At 40.5% G+C, this 22,991-nt stretch overlaps 1 protein-coding gene across 2 annotated transcripts in view; it reads left to right on the plus strand.

Moving 5' to 3' along the window:
* Window positions 1-22,991, plus strand: part of cep131 (centrosomal protein 131) — a 135,008-nt gene that overhangs the window by 20,375 nt on the left and 91,642 nt on the right. Inside the window, exons 4-10 of one of the 2 annotated variants that reach the window (XM_060844466.1) lie at window positions 93-207; window positions 5,004-5,134; window positions 8,831-8,944; window positions 11,393-11,545; window positions 19,225-19,311; window positions 20,704-20,821; window positions 22,541-22,657. In XM_060844466.1, coding sequence (XP_060700449.1) covers window positions 93-207; window positions 5,004-5,134; window positions 8,831-8,944; window positions 11,393-11,545; window positions 19,225-19,311; window positions 20,704-20,821; window positions 22,541-22,657 — 835 coding nt within the window. The remainder of the gene's footprint in view (window positions 1-92; window positions 208-5,003; window positions 5,135-8,830; window positions 8,945-11,392; window positions 11,546-19,224; window positions 19,312-20,703; window positions 20,822-22,540; window positions 22,658-22,991) is intronic. The other variant, XM_060844467.1, reaches the window with a different exon arrangement.

Below are 22,991 nucleotides of genomic sequence, written 5' to 3' on the forward strand. Positions count from 1 at the left end.
AATGACTATAATGCTGTTTACAATTCATTGTGGCACTGTGAGTGAACAAAGTAAGTCCATTAATTGTGACCCTTATCCTGTTTCCTGCTTAGTGAAGAGAGAGCAGATGATTTCCTGGCTTTGTTTGATAGCTCAGCTGATGGGAGGAAAAAACTATCCAGTTTGAGCAAGACATCCCCAGAGAAGAGGACCACTTGGAATGTTCTGGTAATTATAAACTAACTAACTCACTAAATTAACTCTCCAACCAACAGCGTGCCTTGATGCGTCAACAAGATTTTGCCATTTGTGCTTCAGAATCCTGTAGAGTTTTATTTGTTATTTTCCATCTCCACTTTACAGAAGTGTTGGTCATTTCCTGGAGTACAGTTCCAACTGCTAAATGTCCCTCTCTTCTCTGGACGCTCATATAGTATCTTAGCCTCTTGATCTCCTGAATGTAATGAAGCTTTCTAAGTTATTTGAACAGTTATTCAAGCTGGAATAAAGAAAGTAATATTAAGATGGTATAAAAGTAAACTAAAACAGTTTAAAGATTATTTTCACAGCCTGTCCTTTTTTAAATGTTTCAGTATTTTACACTTCTTCCCCCACCAAATCTTTTACTAATTACCTCTTGCTTGAATGTCCTGATGTCTGAACCTTGCACTGTAGTCATTCATACAAATATACAAAGTTAGAGCAGAAGTAGACCATTCAGGCCCTCGAACCTGCTGTACCGTTCAGTATGATCATAGCTGCTCTGATAAGATTTTTACTTCCATACTCCCATTCACTCCCAATAACTACAGATTCTGTTACCTAACAAGAATCTATCAACCTGGTTCTAAAGAATGTTTAATGACCTTTTGAGGTAGAGTTCCAAAGTGGCACAACCTTCAGAAAGGAAAAACAAATTATCTGAAAGAGTGACCCTGAATTAGAAAATAGTCCCCCCTAGTTCTGACAGACTCACAAGAGGAAACATCCTTTTCATGTCTAGACCATTATTAGGACCATTCAGAATCTTGTATACTTCAACCATGCATCTGGACAGATGCATGAGTAGGTGGGGAGCAGAGGGATACAGATGCTTAGGAATTGGGCAACAGGTTTAGACAGTAGATTTGGATTGGCTCAGGCTGGGAGGGCCGAAGGGCCTGTTCCTGGTCTGTGCATTTTCTTTGTTCTTTGTTCTTAACCACATCACCTCTCTCTCTCCTAAACTGCACTGAAAACATGACCAGCCTACCTTAACTTAATCTTAACCTTAACTAAAGAAAACCTATTCATTCCAGGTATCAATCTAGTAAACCTCCTCTGAACTGCATTTACATCCTTCCTTAAATAAGAAGACCAAAACTGCACACAGTAACCACCTTCAGAAACTTTGATTTCAATTGTACCATCTCAAATAATCACATCTTTCCAAAAGAACTAGCTCAACTATATTAACAAAACGCTCTGGACTTGAAGTAGCAGCTCTTGCACTTTAACTTGCTATCTCTGGTTTTATTTGAGCTGTTCATAAAAGGTTTCAAATGCACGGTTTTCAACTAATTTGGTACTGCTTCACATTCAATGTTAAATTGCTTCTTCATTTGATACTCTATATTTTAGGAAGCAAGATCATGCAGGAAAACATTCCATTCCATAGAAATATTCTCTGAGATGCAATGGCTGCTGGATCAGTTGTTAATTTTAAACCTGAGATTATGTTATGAAACATCGGTGTTAAGGGATATGGGCCAACGGCAGGAAAGTAGATTTCGGCCAAAGATCAACCATGATCTCATTGAATGGTGGAACCGGCTCAAGAGGGTGAATGGCCTACTCCTGATCGTCTGTTCCTGTGGAAGTTCTCCATCTGATTGTACTCACGTTTTTGAATGATACTTTTTTTTTAAGTGATTAATCCATGAGTTAAAGGTAATTTGTCTTTAACTGCCAGGAATTAAAAGTCTCACCAACAATATTCAAGTACACCAGGCAGAATAGAATTGGCTTCATGTCGAAATATTTTTTTCATGGAACATGACTGCAGTGGTTGTATTCTACAAGGCTATCTGAATGCTAACATTCTAATAGTTAAAGCTTGAGAAATGTCCTCTTAAACTTTCATGCTGAGTGGTCGTGTGTTAATTGCGTTTATAATGGAAAGTTGAGGTAGCTCTGCCATTAAACTCTGTCCCACTGTGATTCAGCGTGCCGTTGAAGATTAATTATTCTGGCAGTTCCTCAGCTGCTAATTTGCTTGAGTGCCATGCTACAACTTAGTCTAGCTGTCTTGAGTTTGTAGGGAATACAGGAACAGCACAAGGCCCTTTGACCATTTACTGTGTCCCACACAATTGTAGATTGTGTGAGATGATAGTCATTGCATGAGATGAAAACTAGTTCAAGACCTCTCAAGGTTCATAATTCTCTAGGCAAAGAACCAGCTTCTGACCTGTGACTCCTTTACCCTTCCAGTGAAGGAGGAAGAGTAGAACCGCTGGGGCTCGTCTGTTCCGTCCACTTTGTTTTTGTTTCTTTCCTCCTTTTTGTCTCTCTTCTATCTTTTTTTTCTCTTTTATTTTATTTATCTCTTGGTGAAGAGTTGGTCATGGCAACACCAACAGTGGAGGCGAGTGGGCCCAGCAGCGTGAATTTAAGTAGCTCCAGGAGCATGGATTGATGGCAACAGCGTCAGAAGCAAGTTTGGGTTCCCAGCAACTGCTGCATCATTGAGTTGGTCCTAGAGGCGACTCATGGCTGCTGCTGTGGAGTCCAATTTGGTTTTGCGGTGGCATCTGTGTGCAGTGCAGATTCATGGAGTCGGTGGTGGAGGTGCGTTTGGGCCCAGTGTGCCATTGGCGTCAGCTGTGGCTACATTGGTGAGGTTGGCCTGAAGCTGACTCAGGCAGTGGTAGAGTCCACTTTGGGTCGTGTTGGTACCCGGAAGCATCAGTGGCATCTGCATTGGCGAGGTCCAGAAAAAACCCATAGTAATGAGGGCATTGATGGACGTGAGAGAGTGCCAAAGAATGGGGACTTTCATTGCAGCAGTGGCAGCGCGGTGAAGGGGACTCATACCTGGCCTCCAGGCCCACGGCAGAGCATTTCAGAAGAAGCACTGTAACGTTGGACACTTTATTTCTCTATCTTTGTGTTCTACATGTTGATTTATTTTTCTGTGTTTAAAATGACGCTGGAGACTGGCAACATTATACAACACTGTATTTTGTAACAAGATGTACATGACAATAAATAAATCAAATTAAATCAAAACACATCTTGTGTGACATAATTGGAAGTTCTCATCTTGGGTCATTCCTAACCTATTTGATTGTAAAATATAGCTAACTGAAGCACAATATATTCTTTTCATCATGTTGTATGCCTCAATCATATCATCGTTAAACCTAGGCTTTTTAAAAATTCTTTTCACCTGTCTTAATAACTGAAATGATTTATTTTGGGATTAAGTTATCACTAAGTTTAAAACTAACTTTATCTTGCTCCTTTCCTTTGTCCTTTCCAAAGCTTTGGTATTGTCTGACAAAACCAGACATCATATTGAAAGTAAGGCCTGGTCATTTTCAACAGGCCTACCCAATCTGTGGTTGTTATCACTGCCTTTTAATCGACTACCCTCCACCTCCCCACACCATGTGGCAATGAAGGTTAAAGTTGGTGGGGTATTGGGGAAGTGAAGGAAGGAGGGGATGAACAACTCTTCTGCCCTCCAAATTTCACTCTGGGATTACAAACCATCTAATGCATTAAAATAAGGCCCACCAGGGAAAGAGTTTGGAAGCTTTGTTCTGTGAGGACAACATTATTTATTGTGTGAGTTGTCTTTTTAATGCATCACAATATCTTAATTGCTCTTCACAGTGTTGTTCATATGTGATTTTGAGAATTTGTGCACCTGGAAGTATGGATTTCTTAGTTTCTTCATCTTCTTTAACACTTTCCCTGAAGCATATATGAATGAAGAGAAATCACCCTGCATCATTCACGTTCCTTTACACAATTATGAAATTCCATGCTATCTGAAAGTTTGCAGATTGTTCCCCCCCATGCCTTCATTCAGATCATGTCTTAAAATAGCAAACAGTAAAGGTCCCACCGTGAAATCTGGCCTAACTGTGTGGGTCAGGTGGTGCCTGTGGATATTTTAAAGTAAGTGCATTCTGATCCTTTATTTTTGAACCTATTTCAGTCCATTAAAATCCAGATACCAAATTGACTAAATGAATTCACAAATCAATAATCCTTAATCTGTACTATTGTGATAGCAATAACTTTTTAAAAACTACAGTTAGGTTTGCAAGAGGTGATTATTTTTTGTGAGACCATTATGGGTGTGCCATGTATGCTTTTCTGTCCAAGCAATCATTTACAACATTCCTAAGTATTCTGTCAAAAATGTTTCCTCTACTGGCGTTTAACAAATGGGACTGTAGTTTCCTCCTTCTGTCGTGTCACCTTTTTTTGAAGCCTTGGTTCATTCAGAGTGATCATTTTATACAACAGTATTGCCCCCAAGCTCTGTCTAAATGCTGGATTTACTGATGATCCAATTGGAGACCTGAAAAGAATATTCATCTTCACTTACATGACCTGAATGTCTTATACTTCAAAGAATTATACAGTTCTTTTGTAATCCTTGCTGTTGGATCTTCCCTAACTGATGTGTGGGAAACCACTTGAGTAACTTGTAGTGGAAAGATGAAGTTAGTTTTAAAGCTAGTGATGTCACACATACTGTACTAAACCAGGTAGTTGAAGAGAAAGCAACTTCTTGTAAAAGATCATTCTGCTGTACATATGACTTAACCATTTAATGACAAGTCATTTGTTATTGATGAGAGCCAGGAAGGTAAAAGTGGCTATTGTATGACCTTGGCTTCAGCACAGTGTAGAAGGATAGTATTTTCTGTTTCAAATACAAGCAATTCATTTCAAAAACAATGGACATATTTGTAGAATAACCTGTTGTTTCTTCATTCCGGTCTTTGTTTCTTCCCGAATGGCAGGATGAGGAGCCCAGAGCTTTCCCAGTTCCTGTTAGTGGTCGGAGTACCAGTACGATAGACGTGCCAGTCTTGTCGAAAAGGAGAGAGACCACAACTGTGTCACTAGCAGCCAACTTTACAGCCAACAATCGGTGAGTGGATTTCTAGAAAGCTATAATAAGGATATAAGAATAAAAAAAGCTGATTCCCAGATATAATTGAAAGTACCTTTTGATCTTTGAATGTTGCAGAAATGTTTAATAGTATGATGGTACATTATTGTTTTTTTATTAGTAAAGAATGGATTTTGCTCTTTCATACATGCTTCTGTGTACTTCCAGCACTATTACTGTCCACTCCTGGATACTACCACACTTGAGAGAGGATGTGAGGATTCTTGATAATGTATAGTGGAGGATATATTTTGGAATGATTCCCTGGCTGAGGGAATTTGGCAATTGGATTATGTTGTTGATGATAGAGTTATTCTTCTTGGAGTAAAGTGTCAGAAGTGATGTGATAAAGGATACAGGTTAAGATAAATTTCGAGAAGATAGAAAGAAAAGTTGTGCCCATAATCTGAGACATAAGGAATAGGGAGCACAGAATTTGGACTCTGGGGAAATGGTGAAGGAAGTTATTTTCTATGCAATAAGTGGAAATGACCCAGAACTTGCTGCCAGTGAGAGTGATGGAAGTGGTGCCGGTGAATGATTTCAAAAGAAAATTGGATGGCACCTGAGGAAAACAAACTTGCAGTGCAATGCAATAAAGTCATAGAGTGGAAACAGACCCTTCGGTCCAACCCGTCCATGCTGACCAGATATCCCAACCCAATCTAGTCCCACCTGCCAGCACCCGGCCCATATCCCTCCAAACCCTTCCTATTCATATACCCATCCAAATGCCTCTTAAATGTTGCAATTGTACCAGCCTCCACCACATCCTCGGGCAGCTCATTCCAGAAACGTACCATCCTCTGTGAGAAAAAGTTGCCCCATAGGTCTCTTTTTTATATCTTTCTCCTCTCATCCTAAACCTATGCCCTCTAGTTCTGGACTCCCCGACCCCAGGGAAACGACTTTGCCTATTTATCCTATCCATGCCCCTCATCATTTTGTAAACCTCTATAAGGTCACCCCTCAGCTTCCAACGCTCCAGGGAAAACAGCCCCAGCCTGTTCAGCTTCTCCCAATAGCTCAGATCCTCCAACCCTGGCAACATCCTTGTAACTCTTTTCTGAACTCTTTCAAGTTTCGCAACATCTTACCGATAGGAAGGAGACCAGAATTGGACGCACTATTCCAACAGTAGCCTAACCAATGTCCTGTACAGCCGCAACATGACCTCCCAACCCCTGTACTCAATACTCTGTCCAATAAAGGAAAGCATACCAAATGCCGCCTTCACTATCCTATCTACCTGCGACTCCACTTTCAAGGATCTATGAACCTGCACTCCAAGGTCTCTTTGTTTAGCAACACTACCTAGGACCTTACTATTAAGTGTAGAAGTCCTGCTAAAATTTGCTTTCCCAAAATGCAGCACCTTGCATTTATCTGAATTAAACTCCATCTGCCACTTCTCAGCCCATTGGCCCATCTGGTCCAGATCCTGTTGTAATCTGAGGTAATCCTCTTTACTGTCCTGTACACCTCCAATTTTGGTGTCATCTGCAAACTTACTAACTGTACCTCTTATGCTCGCACCCAAATCATTTATGTAAATGACAAAAAGTAGAGGGCCCAGCATCGATCCTTGTCGCACTCTACTGGTCACAGCCTCCAGTCTGAAAAACAACCCTCCACCACCACTACCTTTGAGCCAGTTCTGTATTCAAATGCCTAGTTCTCCCTGTATTCCATGAGATCTAACCTTGCTAACCAGTCTCCCACGGAGAACCTTGTCGAACGCCTTACTGAAGTCCATATAGATCACATTTATTGCTCTGCCCTCATCAATCTTCTCTGTAACTTTTCAAAAAACTCAGTCAAGTTTTTGAGACATGATTTCCCACGCACAAAGCCATGTTGACTATCCCGAATCAGATAGAGTGGGGACTTTCTGGTTTGCTTTCCAGAGGGCCAACATGGATTCAATGGCTGTCTCCTTCCGTGCTGTGATGCCTCTAAGTCAGGAGTAATGTATCTTACTGTGGCATTTATTTATTCTATTTTTTTCAACATGAAAAGACTGCCATCCTGAGTTTATCATATGATTTAATAACCTGCAGTTAATAAATTAAATACTGTGCTGAAAGTATTAATTAGTTTCGGAATAGATTTGGGGTACTGTCATTCATGAGAAAGAGCCAATTGCTATTTTGTTTTAATTTGAGTCAGACTGACTGGGTTGATGGTGAAGCTCTTGCATTTGTCATCACCTATGATCTGTCTGAGAAAGCAGAATCTGGCTGCAGGTCTGCTAGCCTGATCGCATAGAAGCGAATGATCTACGTGTTCTTCTTATTGCACTGTAATTTCAAAAAAGAAAGTTGTAGAGTTGCAATACTACGGATTCTATCACAAATGAAACTTAACGCCGCAGTGCTTTCCTGGAGCTCAGCAGCTTTCAGGTCCGAGGGTATTACAGTTTGCTCTTCTGCTTTTAATTACTGTCCAGTTAAACCCGCTGTAACCTGCTCTAATGTGCCAGTTGAGTACAGCACTAAGTAGAGCATAGTGAATAAAAGTGAACAGGGCAGGTATGTGCACTTAGGATGATCAGTATAAATCCTTTTCAAGAATTAGCTGTTTCTATGTTGTCATTTCTATTTTACACTGATCATGGATGGTGGTTTTATCACTGAAAGATGATACAATATTTGCAGTTAGCTGCTGGATAAGATGGAGAAGGTAGCCTGAGATTGGAATCTTTTGCTGTCTGATGGCAGGGTTAGAGATGAGAAGGACATTTAATTACATAGAATGATGGTTAGCTAAATTAGTGGACGGATGTGCTCAGATGTTAAATTTATTCTTTTGTTTTTTATTTTAAATTTCCCCAGTTCTTTCACATACTCTGCAAATGTCAATCTTACAAGTATATATCTGGTTGCTTATTGAAAGCCATGCTTCTACCTCCAGCACTTTATCAGGCAGTGAATTCCAGATCATTTTTATTATCATAATTTCATAATCGTAACACAAATTTTCCTCATTCTCTGGATTATGACCAATTATCATAAACTCTGCTTACTGGTCACCAATTGTCCTGCCTGTGGAAACTTTTTCTTCCGACGTCATTGCATTAAAGCCTTTCATTATTATCAATGCAGCCATCAAATATCCTCTTGACCTTCTCTCTGCAAGGAGAACAATCTTAGCTGTTCTAGATTTTCCACACAAGATAAATTCCACGTATCTGTGCAGTTTGTGAAGTGGTTATTGTGAAGTGTTTATTGTGAGTCACTATATGGATAGAAAAGCAGACTTTACAATGTGTACAATGTTTCATTGATTTAAAATATGCCCACACCATGAATCAATAGGCAAAAGTCATGGTTATAAATTTATTTTTATCAACTCTATTTCAGTGCAGTTTATTTATACTTGAGTATGCAAGCTTGAAACAATTCAGCCATATCTTGCTTTGGAGAGAGATGCTGACTGGTAGGTTTTAAATTCAATCGATAAAATCTGGAATTAATAAATCCAGTCTCAGTGATGGTGACCAACGTCATTGCCTCTGTCTATAATGCAACATGTTGAAAGCTGTCAGGATTTGCTAAACAAAGTCAAAATGCTTAACTTGGAGAGTGTTTGCTCATGTTTATCCAAATAAAATAACTTCATTGCAAGATATTTTGTCTTTGTGGTTGAATAATTTTTAATTTTCTTGTTTTACAGGAGTAACAAAGGAACCGTTGGGAATTCTGTCACCACAATGCTGCACAACAACTACCCAACTATTGATAAACTTTTGACCCCAAAAAGCTCCAACCAGAAAGCCACATCTCTGAAGTAAGTTCCATATTCTTCTTAATCGTGGAAACTATTCAAAAATCAATTTAAAATCCTATTATTCTCACTTATTTATGAAATGATAATGTTTGCAATTGTATTCATAGTCTGATATCTTTTCTCTGTGGTCTAATTTTATTAATGCATACAACCAAGAATATCAGCGGTTGCTGTATCACATTTCTTGACCATGGCAGGGTAGCTCAGTGGTTAGCACTGCTGCCTCACAGCACTGGGGACCCGGGTTTGATTCCAGCCTCGGGTGTCTGTCTATATGGAGTTTGCACATTCTCCCTGTGTCTGCATGGCTTTCCTCCAGGTGCTTGGGTTTCCTCATTTCCCCTCCTCCCACCTTGTCTCAGTCCCAACCCTTGAACTCAGCACCACCTTCCTAATCTGCAATCTTCTTCCTGACCTCTCCGCGCCCACCCCCACTCCGGCCTATCACCCTCACCTTATCACCCTCACCTTATCACCCTCACCTTATCACCCTCACCTTATCACCCTCACCTTATCACCCTCACCTTATCACCCTCACCTTAACCTCCTTCCACCTATTGCATTCCCAATGCCCCTTCCCCAAGACCCTCCTCCCTACCTTTTATCTTAGCACACTTGGCACACTTTCCTCATTCCTGAAGAAGGGCTCATGCCTGAAACGTTGATTCTCCTGCTCCTTGGGTGCTGCCTGACCTGCTGCGCTTTTCCAGCAACACATTTTCAGCTCTTTCCTGCCACAATCCAAAGATGTACAGGTTAGGTGAATTGGCCATGCTAAATTGCCCATAGTATTTAGGGATGTGTAGGCTAGGTGCATTGGTTGGGGTAAACATAGGATAATAGGGTAGTGGAATGGGTCTGGGTGGACTTGTTGGGCTGAAGGGCCTATGATTTCAGTCCGCAGTAACACTTGGGTATTCAATATGGTACGTTGGATTTTATCAATGGCAAGGGTACAGCTTTTGGCTTTGGTGGGTTACTGGCATTGTACCAATCCCTTTAAGCTGGTGGCAACAGAAGAAATTCTCAAAAGAATTGAATTCCAATTTGCAAGACGTATCCCATAGATGTAGGCCAAATCTCAAATTAAAGTCAACAGTACAACATGCTCCACTGGGGCCATTGAGGATATTTGATCTGACTGCTCAAGATGAGGTTCCTATTCTTGTAGGGATCTGGGGGTTCCTTGAAGGTATGCTGCAGACAGAGTGGGCTGTGTAACCTTTGCATGTTGTGCTTCAGAAGGCTAGATTGGACAAAAAGGGAAATGATGGATGGTGAGGAACTGTGAGAGTGGCATTGTTCTTCTGCAAACAAAGATGAGGATGTTGATTAGGAGAACATCATCAACATGATAAAGTGCAACAGCACAACAAACTGGGCAGGACTTAGTTCTATTGTAAGCAGTTGTCTCTAAGACAGGTGAAGTCATCATTCATTGACTGTAAATGTGTTGATTTTGGAAAGGCAAATAGCCCCTGTTTATTCCCAAATGCAAGTACAGCTTATCAGTTTGCTCCTCTCTTTCCTGTTGTGCAATAAAAGTTAATGTCACAAATCATTAGTAGGTTTCACAATATTTGATGCTCCTACATTCAAACATGGCAATGATTTGTGCTAGTATGTTCATGTGGGACAGAATAGTAATCCTTCAGGTGGGGTTTCTGACACTGAGTATCAAAAGCAAGTATAGCCTCTGGGGCTTCATTCTTGCAGTTGATGATGTAAAGTGAAAATGTGAAATTCTAAATCTCCCCTGCTACCTTGGTGCCCTCAGAAGGTTTTAATTTTCCTTTTAATCCCACTATGTTGATGTAGAGTCCTATGGTCTGTGACTGGCATGGAGGAAGTCTGCTGGTTGGTGTTTTGGGCAGACACGCGTGGGGACCTTTCTGCCTAGGGTGCCCAGACGTATTGAGAGTGTGCCGCCCAGAGATATCCTCACCATCCTTGGTTTGAGCATCCATGGGGGTGAGGGTTGCAGGCAGGGGTGAACTGTCTTGGCCTTCCCTCCCATATTTTCTTCTGCAGTGAGACAAAGGCAAAGATTGGAGATGATAAATCCTGCCAATTCCATGCTGTCTTACCCCTCCCAAGGAGTCAGCTTGTAATCACTTTTTTTGTTTCCTTACTGAATGTCTCTTCATTGGAAACAAAACTTTTGCCATTTGTGAGCTTATTGAACAGTAACATCATGGTATCATTTGGAACTTGATTTCACTATCCTTTATGAAAATTAATTTTGTTAAAAACTAATTGTTTTATATATACCCACTGTTCAAGAACAGGCATTTGAATAAAGCGTTGGAAGGTTACCAGGACGTATAGGCTAGTACTGAAGCATGAGTTACTCTTAATGCTTTCTCATGAATTAAGATATGAAATGTTCATCTGTTTTGTATACATGGATTCTAAGGCGATTGTTTGAATGTTTATATGTTTTGACAGCAACATGATTAAGATGCCAGCTAATGAGGAGAATAGCTTGGCTCAGGGCTCCTTTAAGAAATCACAGAAAAACCTATCCAGTAATAATGTTGCAACAAGAAATAACACAGCCTTGTTGAAGAAGAAGGAAGTGACTGAGGAGGAAGCAGAAAGGTCAGTTTTAACATTTGGTAATTGCAGTTTAGAAGTCGTTATAATTTGTAAAACTAGATGAGAATCTACATTGTATTTTCTAGCCACATCATGACAAGGCAGTTAAATATTTGTCCCCACAGATGGTGAAATTTTATGTCAAACTCTGTGGTTGTCTTTATAATGCGTTTTACTCTGTTTTAATTAGCTTGTAGGAATCATTTATCAATAAATACTGACTTGAGAGAGCAAGATCTGGTTGTATTGTCTACTTGAGATATATGCAAATTCATCAGAATAGATATTGGAACCATGGGCAAAATCTTCTGATCTCACTGGAGTTGAGCTTGGAGCTCTGAAGGATATTTACTTAGGCAAGATAATGGTGACCTGAACTGCATAGCTTTCCTGCTCCCTTGCCAGATGACACTCACTCAAGGGCTTTGACACACTGCAGCTGGGATTAACCAAGGTCTGGGGAAGGGCTGACGTTTTCATCACGCACCGTGCCCCACAGATGAAATGGGAGAGGCCACTTGTGACCTGAGGCTGGGTAGGTTGTTTCTTGTTGAAGAAATGAAAGGCAATCAATGCCTGAACAACAGGATGGCAGGAACCCAATAAGAGCCAACTCTGCTTTGCTTTCAACTCCTTCTGAAACTCCCTTTTCATATATTCCACCTTGAGAGATGGAAGAATGAGGAAGGGTTCTCCTCTTTGCAGCAGCCATGGAAGCCTGAACAGTACTGCTGACCTTTGCCAGCTCTTGTTACTTCTGGACCAACTCTGGGTCTTGATTCCAGGGGAAAACCTGCTGATGGTCTTGCCACCAACTGATTTGTGTGTAACATGGCAGACCTGTCCAAGACAAGGCAGCATGGATCTTTCGCTTGCTCTCCAGCTAGCAGGTAAGAGTGGTACAGCGGCTCAGTGGTTAGCACTGCTGCCTCACAGTGCAAAGGACCCACGTTTGATTATACCATCCTCTGACCACTGTCTGTGTGGAGTTTGCGTGTTCTCCCTGTGTCTGCATGGGTTTCCTCCAGGTGCTTTGGTTTCTTCCCACAGTCCAGAGATGTGCGGGTTAGGTGACTTGGCCATGCTAAAGTGTCCATTGTGTCCAGGGATGTGCAGGCTAGGTGGATATGCCATGGGAAATTCAGGGTTACAGGGATAGAGTTGGAGTGGACCCGATGGGCTGAATGGCCCGCTTCCACACTGTAGGGATTTTATGCTTCTATAAGACCCCCAAAATCCAGAACAGCGTTCTTCCCTGTGTGGGTAAGGGTTAGTAATTGGATGCCCTTTCCTTGTGGGATCCAGTTGGGGCTTATCAGTAAATCCCTGGTTTATAAAAGGCAATTATATCTTTGCAAGTTGTTGTTATATTTCACGTGCTTTTAAGTAACCTGTCCTTGTTAGGATCATAACAGTTGCTTGATTCACTCAGGACTGTATCTGAAATTTGTGATGTCAAGTACATGGGAATCAGTATCTTTCCCATAGGCTGCTTTAAGGTACTTAATGTCTTTGTAACCAACTACAGACATCTGTCTAGCACCCCTAACTGCCTGATGGACTCAAAGCCAAGCCTACAATTCTAGAAGATGTAGGCTGTACAACAAAGAAAGGAAGGTAACTTTCCTGCTTGGAGGTTTTCCTGCAAGGACTGTCTGTCCTGCTATGTGCAATGACCCACACTACCCAGCAAGTGTTTGCTGGACAGCCCTAATTGACTATGATCTCCACAAGCTTTTTGTTGACATTGCCACTTAATGAGAAACTAGATTTGCCTCCCTGACCATGGATTATTGTCTCATGCCTGTAATTTGTTCTCCCTGACTATAAACGTTAAGGACGTTGAGGCATTAATTAGGGTATCATAGCTCTGCCATGATAACAATGAATAACATCCTGTTGGAAGTGGTTAGCAAATTCTTCTGCCTTGAGTCCTTGCTGACAGACCATTGATGTGGAACTTGATATGCACATAGGGAAATGAGCTTCCACCTTTGGCAGACTCTCAAATGGACATGGAATAACATCGAGTTGACTCTTCGAATCAAACCGATTACGCGATTATATGGCCTGTGTTCTCAGAACCTTGCTGTGTGGCTATGATCACTTACAGCTATCGGGAAAGCAAGCTGAATAATTTCCAGCTTCACAGTCTGCAGTGCATTGTCATCCTGGTATGACAAAAGTCATGAATGCACAGTCCACTCAAACACAGAGCTCCTACGTTATTTTTGCACTCATCAGACTGAGACGTCTACTTTGGCTTGGCCACATCTATGGGATGAAAGACTGTCACAGACTTAAGGACTTTTTGGGTGGTGAGGTAATTGGAGACACATGGCCAGTAAGATAGACAAAGTTTTGTTTCAAGGATGTGATGGCTGACATGAAGACCCTAAACATTGATCATTACACCTGAGAGTCACTAGCTGACAACAGAGACAATTGGCAAGACCTCCTTTGGTTTGGTATGAACCAACAGATGTAGCAGTTTGGCAACAAATGCCAATGCCAAATAAAGCAGCCCAGAATAACATTTGGTACCTTCATGTGCAGCACTTTGGCAGAATCTGTCACTTAAGCATTGGGATCCTCGCCATCAGCATAGCTGAAGCAAATTGAAGGTGCCTCATCAGAAATGGATTTCTTTATTGCATGTATATCATCTTTTAGAGATAGGGGGGTGCTGGAACAAGCCTAGAGCATGAAGCACAGAAATTATTGATGAATATTTGAACTGAGCAGCTGTGAAACTGATCACTATTGCAAAGCCCAAATTGCTTGGTCAGAAATCTTAAGTTTTCTCTTGACGAGGTGATGCTGTTTAGAGTCACTTAGAGGCACTTCACCTGCAATCAGGTGTTAATTGATTGCACTTTATATCTTGTACCATTCCAGCTAATTAACTTAGCCACAGAATAGATGACTCGAGGCTGTGGTGCAATACTGTGCATATATCTGACCGTTGTAGGTCTGATTGCAAACAACAATGATACAGAGTACTGGAGGAAATAGTGTTTAATGGCATGGTATAAAGATAACAATTTCTCCATCAATGTCAGCAAAACAAAAGAGCTGGTCATTGACTTCAGGAAGTGGAGTGGAGGTCACGCTCCTGTCTGCATCAATGGTGCCAAAGTGGAGAGGGTCGAAAGCATCGAGTTCCTGGAAGTACGATCTGCCCTGGCCTACCCAAATCAAGGCAACAATCAAAAAAGCACACCAACGCCTCTGCTCCCTCAGACTCTCTTAAATGTTTACAGATGCACCATAGAAAGCATCATACCTGAATGCAGCACAGTATTGTATGACAACTGCTCTTTCCAAGGCTCCAAGGAGCTCCAGAATTGTGAACAGAGCCTGGCCCGTCATGCAAACCAGCCTCCCATCCATTGACTTCATCTACATTTCTCGCTGCATCAGGAAAGCAACTAACATAATCAAAGTTATATTCCTATTCCCAGTTATATATTCTCCCACCCTCTTCTATCAGTCAAAAGATATCTGTTTGGTGAACCAACAGATTCAAGAACAGCTTCTTCCTAACTGTTAATGTTAATCTCTCTCTGCACCTTCTCGACAGCTGTGACATTGTGTCCTGCACTCTGTTCTGTTACCCTGATGCACTTGTATAGTATGATCTGACTGTGAGGTACTTAAGGCAGCAGTTTTCACGGTACCTCAGTACATGTGATAATAGTAAATCAAATTAAATCAAAATTATTCTACACAGCACTAACTGATGCTGAAAAGCACATTTTGGCCTTTTTTCAAAATTGTGGGAAAAGATGTTGGTATAATATAATAACATCTGATGTTGAGGAATGTATCAACGAAAAATGTTGAAATAGTGGTTCAGTGTTTCCAATCAGTGGTTACAGTATTCCAGTAATTGGTGTGGTGTTGTATTACCCAAACAATTGTACAATAGCAGCTCACCCTTGGAGAGCTAAATCCTGGCACTTCAGTAGGTTTCTTGTTTTCATCACCTGATGTGGTTGTTCTTTAAAAATGAGTATTTATTTAAATCCTGAAGCACGTTGCAGATTTCAAATGGCATCTTGCTGTGTAAAATTAGGCCATGCCATAATGTCTGTGGTTGGCTTTAATACTTGTTTTAATGCACAGCTTGAGCCACTTAATTTGGAAATGTTCTACTATATTCTTGACATTGTATAAATCATTATATTTTGTAATAGTTGCTTTTTATTTTCTAGTTTATGAGTTGGTTTGTGTATTGTTAGGAAGGGTGCAGTACAGATTTATGCACCAGTTTACTTGGTGTGATTAGAAAAATTCCTTCTGTAGCTAAAACTTTCAGCTTTGATTCGAGTTAGTAAGTTAAATTGTATGTAAGTTAACCTGTAAATAAATTGTTCCATAAATTGGAATTAAGCCTTGAAATTCTTCCTAAAATCATTGTAAGGTGAAATTTGCCATCTTGCATTGAAGTTTGTGTTGCTATTCCTTCCTTAAAAAAAAATGGATGCTCCATTTCCAGATTTGAAGGGCTGGCTTAAAATGTCCCGCCATCAAGACTGCAGTGCATCAGTGCTCCTAAACTAGTTGTGTTCCTTTGGTTATTCAATCAACCTTCCTATTCGCCATGGTTACAATGTCTGGCTCTGCTGTACAGTCAAAACTGGTACACATTTTTCCATGAAGTGGTAGGGTACATTTTTGCAATATTGTCCACTTAAAATATGCTGCTCTTCCACTGTCTCATTTCCAGTCAGCCCATGCAATGGTCAGTATGAGGCAGAGTACACACACTTGACACTATTACTTTAAACGGTGCTGGCTTTGTTGAAATTGACATGCTCTTGATCTAGGAGAGAGCAAAGCACTGCTCTTTATTGCTGGATAATACTTGATAGTAACAGGACAATGAGTGGGTCATCACATCATTTGAACCAGATCTTTGGGGGCTTCTATGTCCATAAGTGGTAGAAACCAAAAGAGAAAATGCTGGAAAATCTCAGCAGGTCTGGCAGCATCTGTAAGGAGAGAAAAGAGCTGACATTTCGAGTATAACTGACCCTTTGTCAAAGCTAAAAAAAAGGGAGAAATAGGGAGGTATTTATACTAGGCTGAGAGAAGGTGAGTCATGGCTCCAGAAGCAAAGGTAGCAGTAAAGAGGTGATAATGACAGGAGAGATTATAGGGAGATTAGAAGCTGTAAATGACTAAGGCTGAAGCCAGTGCTATGTGATAAAATATGTGGGGGATGGGGGGGGGAGAATGGGTGAAGCAGGGGCAAAATGGAAAACGGGAGAAGAGTAGCAAAGGGGGAAGAGGAGAGGGAAAAAGGTGATGAGAGAGTGGGGAGCGAGAGAGAGAGAGACAGTCAAGAAATAAGAGGGACAGAACAGTGAAAAAAATTTTTTAAAAAATGAAATGAAATAAAATTACGGAGCAGAATGAAAACAAAGGAGTCAAGATAGGATAATCACCTGAAGTTGTTGAATTCAGTGTTGAGACCGGCAGGCTGTAATGTGCCTCGTCGGAAGATGAGATGCTGTTCCTCCAGTTTCTGTTGAGCTTCACTGGAACATTGCAGCAGGCCAAGGACAGATGTGGCCATGGGAGCAGGATTGTGTGCTGAAGTGGCAAGCCACGGGAAGGTCCGGGACCTGATTGTGTACAGACTGAAGGTGCTCAGCAAAGCGATCACCCAGGTAAAAAACAAAGACTGCAGATGCTGTAAACCAGATTCTGGATTAGTGGTGCTGAAAGAGCACAGCAGTTCAGGCAGCATCCAAAGTGCAGCGAAATCGACATTTCGGGCAAAAGCCCTTCATCAGGAACACCCAGTCTGCTTTTTGTCTCTCCGATATAGAGAAGACCACATTGGGAGCAACGAATGCAATAGACCAAATTGAAAGAGATACAAGTGGAATGCTGCTTAATCTGAAATGAGTGTTTGGGGCCTTTGATGGTGAGCATGGAAGAGGTAAAGGGGCAGGTGTTGCACCTTCTGCGATTGCATGGGAAGGTGCCGTGTGCGATGGGAGAGGGATGTTAGGTGTGATGGGAAGGTGGCGTGTGTGATGGGCAAGGTGTTAAGTGTGATGGGAAGGTGCCGTGTGTGATGGGAGAGGTGTTAGGTGTGATGGAGGAGTGGACTAGGTTGTCCTGGAGGGAATGATATCTGCACAATGCAAACCGGGTGAGGGAAGGGAAGATGTGTTTAATGGTGGCATCGTGCTGGAGTTGGTGAAAATGGCGGAGGATTATTCTTTGCATGTGAAGCCTGGTGGGGTGAAAGGTGAGAACAAGGGAGACCCTATCCTTGTTCTGGGAGGGGAGGGAGGAGGTGAGGGTCGTGGCACGGGAGTTGGACCGCACACTGTCGAGAGCCCTGTCAACAACTGTAGGTGGGAAGTCACAGTTGGAGAAGAAGGAGTACATATTAAGAGCACCACTTTGGAAAGTAGCCTCATCGGAACAAATGTGGTAGAAACCTGATGGGGTTGAACTGACCGGAAGAAGCTGAAATGAGTTACTAAATTACAATAATAAAATAAGGCTTTAGTTTGATACACCTAACTAACATCTAATCAACTTTATGCAAGTGAGAAAGTAATGGGGGCAAGTTTTCATTGTTATATGTTATGAACCAGACCAGACTAATACTTCACTCAAGCAGCCAGCAGAAACATTCAGCTTATTAAAAGCAAAGCTAAAAGGCTTTCTGGATCTGAGAGCCCTGACCCCGCCCAATCACAATTCTTTTGTCTTGTAAAAGAAAAATTCCAGGGTGAGCTCAAGTTGATAACCAACTGCCTGTGTGAATGAGACCTTTTGGCATCACTCTGACAACACCCCTCTGCAAGAGAAACAGGACAAAACATCTCTCTTAAAGGCACAGTCTCATCACATATAACAAGTGTAGTGCATAGTTGATCAAAAATGTCCAGTTGTGTTGGTCTGCTGTATCATTTGTATGCCGGTTATAGAATATTTAAAGCTACCTTCGTTTGGTGAGCAGCACAGGTAGGCAGGTGAAATGCTACAAGATACACTGATGGTCATATCGGAATCATGCATTATCCTTGAAATGATGAAAGCAGCATGGTTTCTGGGTCAGTTAGAACACTTTTGCGACTTGAGTTTGCAAAACAAGCTGGCTGCCAAACATCTGGTACAAGTTACAGCTCATCAATCAACCTCCATTTGAATTTCAGTGGGATGTGTCTATCCAGGATCAGGCCATTTTGGCCAATACCCATCCATCAATTCGGCAGAGACTTAAACATCATAAAAAGCAGTTTTACAGAAAAGTACATCCTGTGTCCAGAGGTAGATGTAATTCTTTTAAAAGCCAATTTCTCCAGGCTGAGCACCCGTGAACATCGAGCATCTTATGGCATTTTTTTGGATTGTTTTAAATATTGATTTTTCAATTTGATTGCCAGTTACAGTTCTGCCAAGCACAAGCTATCAATTATTTACATTTTTGCATATATTTGTAAAATTTTGTATCTGAGTCATTGCATTTGTTTTGAGAACAGGTTTGAAGCATTTATTCTGAGTTTTTCATTAAATCATTGGAAATTATTTTATGTTAAAACTATGATGACCTTAAATGCTCATGTTAACAGCACCATATATCCTACCTAAACATCAAAACAACTCTGAATCAAAAATTGTCTCTAAATATGTTTTTCTACCACCCCTAGAATCCGATACTTAAATCTTAACGATAAAATGGATTTTACTCAACTGCTCCAGAACGATAATCCAGATATCGCTCATCCCGATTTAGGGTATGCATAGATTTTTATGTAGGAGTGCGTTGCTTACCTTTATGGTGTTGTGCAGAAAAAAAATGCTGTCCATGTACGAGCTGACCTGTGCGAATTTGCAAAGCACATATAGTAGTATTTATAGTGCTTCCTTGCTGTTCTTCTAGGTTTCTTTCTACTTAATCTTTGTGCATGAGCTTACTGCTGTAAAAAGCAAATTCTAAACTTGAGTGTTTGGTTGACAAAGTTGGATACAATGCTGTAATTTCACTGCAGTTGTATTTGGAGTCATTGAGAATGATGGGGTAAAATTTCTTTTGCCTTTTTCAATTACATGCTCTCTCTCAGCTGTAAGAGACCTCTTAGAAATTAGTTGAGTCTAGGTACACATTGCTCTTCATCAATAATAATTGGCGTCTGTGTATTGATTGTAAATATCACTTCACTCAATCCTTTACATGAAGTTAACTGGGCTGGAGAGAGGTTGTGTGGTGAAATTACTGCAGCTGTCATGTAGGTGATAATCTGATAAAGAAAATGTTTTTCTTCCAATTATCTAAATATACATTGACTAGGTGGAATTTTTTATCAGGCTATTTGACAACAAAACCTTATCGGAAGTCCTGGAAGTAAAATTTTAATGTTGGTGTAATGAAGCTGATATTATACTCCTTTTCCAATCTTTCTTTCCAGTGATGCAGCAGAATGCAGTGTAGGTGACCCATTCAATATCACCTTCTAAAAAACTGGTGAACCTTGCCCATTGTTTAAATTATTTCATGGAATGTCTCTTTATGGATCAGAAAGGCCTCTACATGGCACTCACTAGGTGTGTTGTTTTTGATCTCTAAGCATTGGACTTTCTTACTCAATGTGCTGCCATTTACAGCTCTCACTGAACAGCACATGATTTTATATCCCATCCCAGAATTACTGTACAGGAGGATGTTAGAGGAAGTGAAGATTTTCTGAAAGTTGTGAACATTCATTGGAGAAGAAGTGAGAATTCATACAAAATCATCCAGTATAAAAATTGCCTTGGTATCCACAAGTATTTCACCACAGCAGCTGAGTTTTTGAGCTCGATTTGTTTATCTGTGTAATGTATAATTTTAATTACCTACCTTATTTTAGCATGTCCTGAAAAATAAAGACTCATTACTTAATGTCACACTGTTCTGATTGTAGTGCATTCACAACATACAGAGGCAAATTAGTCATGTTACCTTAAGATCAACTCTCGATTTTCAGCTGATGCATCATAAATAATTGTGTGCAACTTCTCCATTGGTTAACACTGAGTAGGAAGAAAAGTTTTTATTTTAATGACAAATTATTAATTGAACTATGTTCTCATTTTTAAAATATTGTTTTTGGTCTTTTTCTCTCTTTGGCCCCACATCTAAATGATAGATTCATACAACATGTGAACCATGCAGTGATTACCATTCAGCGTTGGTACAGACGTCATTCCCAGAGACGCAAAGCAAGTCAAGCTGCCCTAAAGCGACTGTTTGCTACTAAAAAACAGGTGACTTCAAAAGAAATACAACTGGATAAAATGTTGTCCACTGAATATTCACATTGAGCTCATCAAGGCTTCTAGCTAGGAATACATAAATTCCTAGATAAAGAAAAATCCAGATTAATTTAATTTTCTTTCTACCATCCTGATTGTCATACGATACAGTTGGGTGGCATGGTGGCTCAGTGGTTAGCACTGCTGCCTCACACTGCCAGGGACTCTGGTTCCATTTCCATCTTGGGTGACTGTCTGTGTGGAGTCTGCATGGGTTTCCTCTGGGTGCTCTGGTTTCCTTCCACAATTCAAAAGATGTGCAAGTCAGGTAAATTGGTCATGCTAAATTTTCTGTAGTGTTAGGTGCATTAGTCAGGGGTAACTATAGGTAGGGGAATGGGTCTAGATGGGTTACTGTTTGGAGGGTTGGTGTGGACTTGTTGGGACAAATGGCCCATTTCCCATTTTGTAGGGAATGTAATCATAATCAGAATTGTAATAATGATTCTTTATGAATTAGTTTACTTTAAATCCAGACGTGAAGTGAAGAAAGTCCCCAATGTTGGAAAGCTTTAGGCACCATCAATCCAAAGTGACATCTTCACTCTCAAGCCTACTACACTTCGCTTATATCCTAAATCAAAGTACTCATGCAAGATATCCCAAATTATAACTTTCTGAAATAAAAGCTTTAATTTGCACATGAATTCAACAATGTTATCTTCCTTCATAATCACCATAGCTATCCTGTACCATTAATAGATGACATTTACTTAATGAGTAATTATTTTCAGATTAGTTTGAATTCCACTACACCCCCACCCAAAAAAAACCTCCCACCATGTGCACTATGCATTAACGCACATACATGCATACATAGATGTAACTATTGCCCTCTCATTCACTCTGTCTGGACTAGCTGAAATAGTTTGTGGTCTACTATTGAGTCCACTAAAGATGAACCATCTGCTAAGTTCCCCAACAGGTTGGTTCACCCGGAAAGGATGAAACAAAAGTCCTAAAGGTGAAGCATCAGTTTCAGCAAGATGGCTCAATTTACATGTAGCTTGCAGCTGACAGTTACAGAAATGTGTTTGCTGAAGTTTGGTTGCCTAATCTAGCTGATGAATGATCTGTTAGGTAAGACAGGACCCTTAAAGAGCACAGAACAGCAAAAAGTGTATTTATAATGTATATTCCATACAATTGTTTAATTCTGTGATGCAATCAAAGCAAAATGCTGCGGTTCCTAGGCATATGAAATAAAAACAAAGTGCTGGAGAAATTCACTAGATCATGCAGCATCTGTGGAAGCAGTTTATGTTTTGAATCCAATATAACTTTTATTCGCACTCTGAAGCAATTCTGAAGAAGTCCAATGTTAATTTCTTCTCTCTGTGCAAATGCTGAGGGACCTGCTGAGTTTCTCCAGCAATTTCTTCCTTTAGTATCTGTACTGTACTTGGTTGTTGTGAGATATTTAGTATACTTAGCACGGAATTTGCTTTTAAGTTATTTTTCATCAAAATCATGAATTTTTAAGAAAGTGAATTATAAACAACGAAAAATTATTGAAACTGTCAACTAATAGTACTCTTGTGCATTAGCGGCATATAATTATTTACAGTAGGGTAGAATTAGGTTCACTCATCATTTGGATTAAAATCCATTTCAACTTGCCAATTAAATACAGAGAGGTGGTAATTAACTGATGGTGCATTTTTGTGTCAGGAGAGAGAGCAAGAAATGTTAGTTGAAAGTGATCAAGAGCGCCAAAGGAAAAAAAGTGAAGAACGGAAGCGGATTAGAGAAGAGAAAGCCCGACAAGCAAGGAAGGCTGCCATTGAGGTACAGTGCTGCAATGTGAATTTCATCATTCAGCTTCAGTTTGATTTTTTTTTAGTTTTAAAATAACCTTATATATGAGCATCCTTATTTCACCACTCCAGTAGACTTTTATTATATTGATGATGATATGTGCAGCAGTCTGATAATATCAATATGAGACTTTTTATCTATGGCCTACTTCTACAGGACATGACTACTTAAATAGTGAATGTTAACAACATCTTATGTAACTTGTCAGGTTGGACCGAAGGGTCTGTTTCCATGCTGTACATATCTATGACTCTGTGACTTGTCAATGTAAAGGTATGTCAGGTTTGTCGCTTTATCATGACTT

The sequence above is a fragment of the Hemiscyllium ocellatum genome, chromosome 25, assembly GCF_020745735.1.
Source record: "Hemiscyllium ocellatum isolate sHemOce1 chromosome 25, sHemOce1.pat.X.cur, whole genome shotgun sequence".
In the NCBI taxonomy this organism is placed as follows: domain Eukaryota; kingdom Metazoa; phylum Chordata; class Chondrichthyes; order Orectolobiformes; family Hemiscylliidae; genus Hemiscyllium; species Hemiscyllium ocellatum.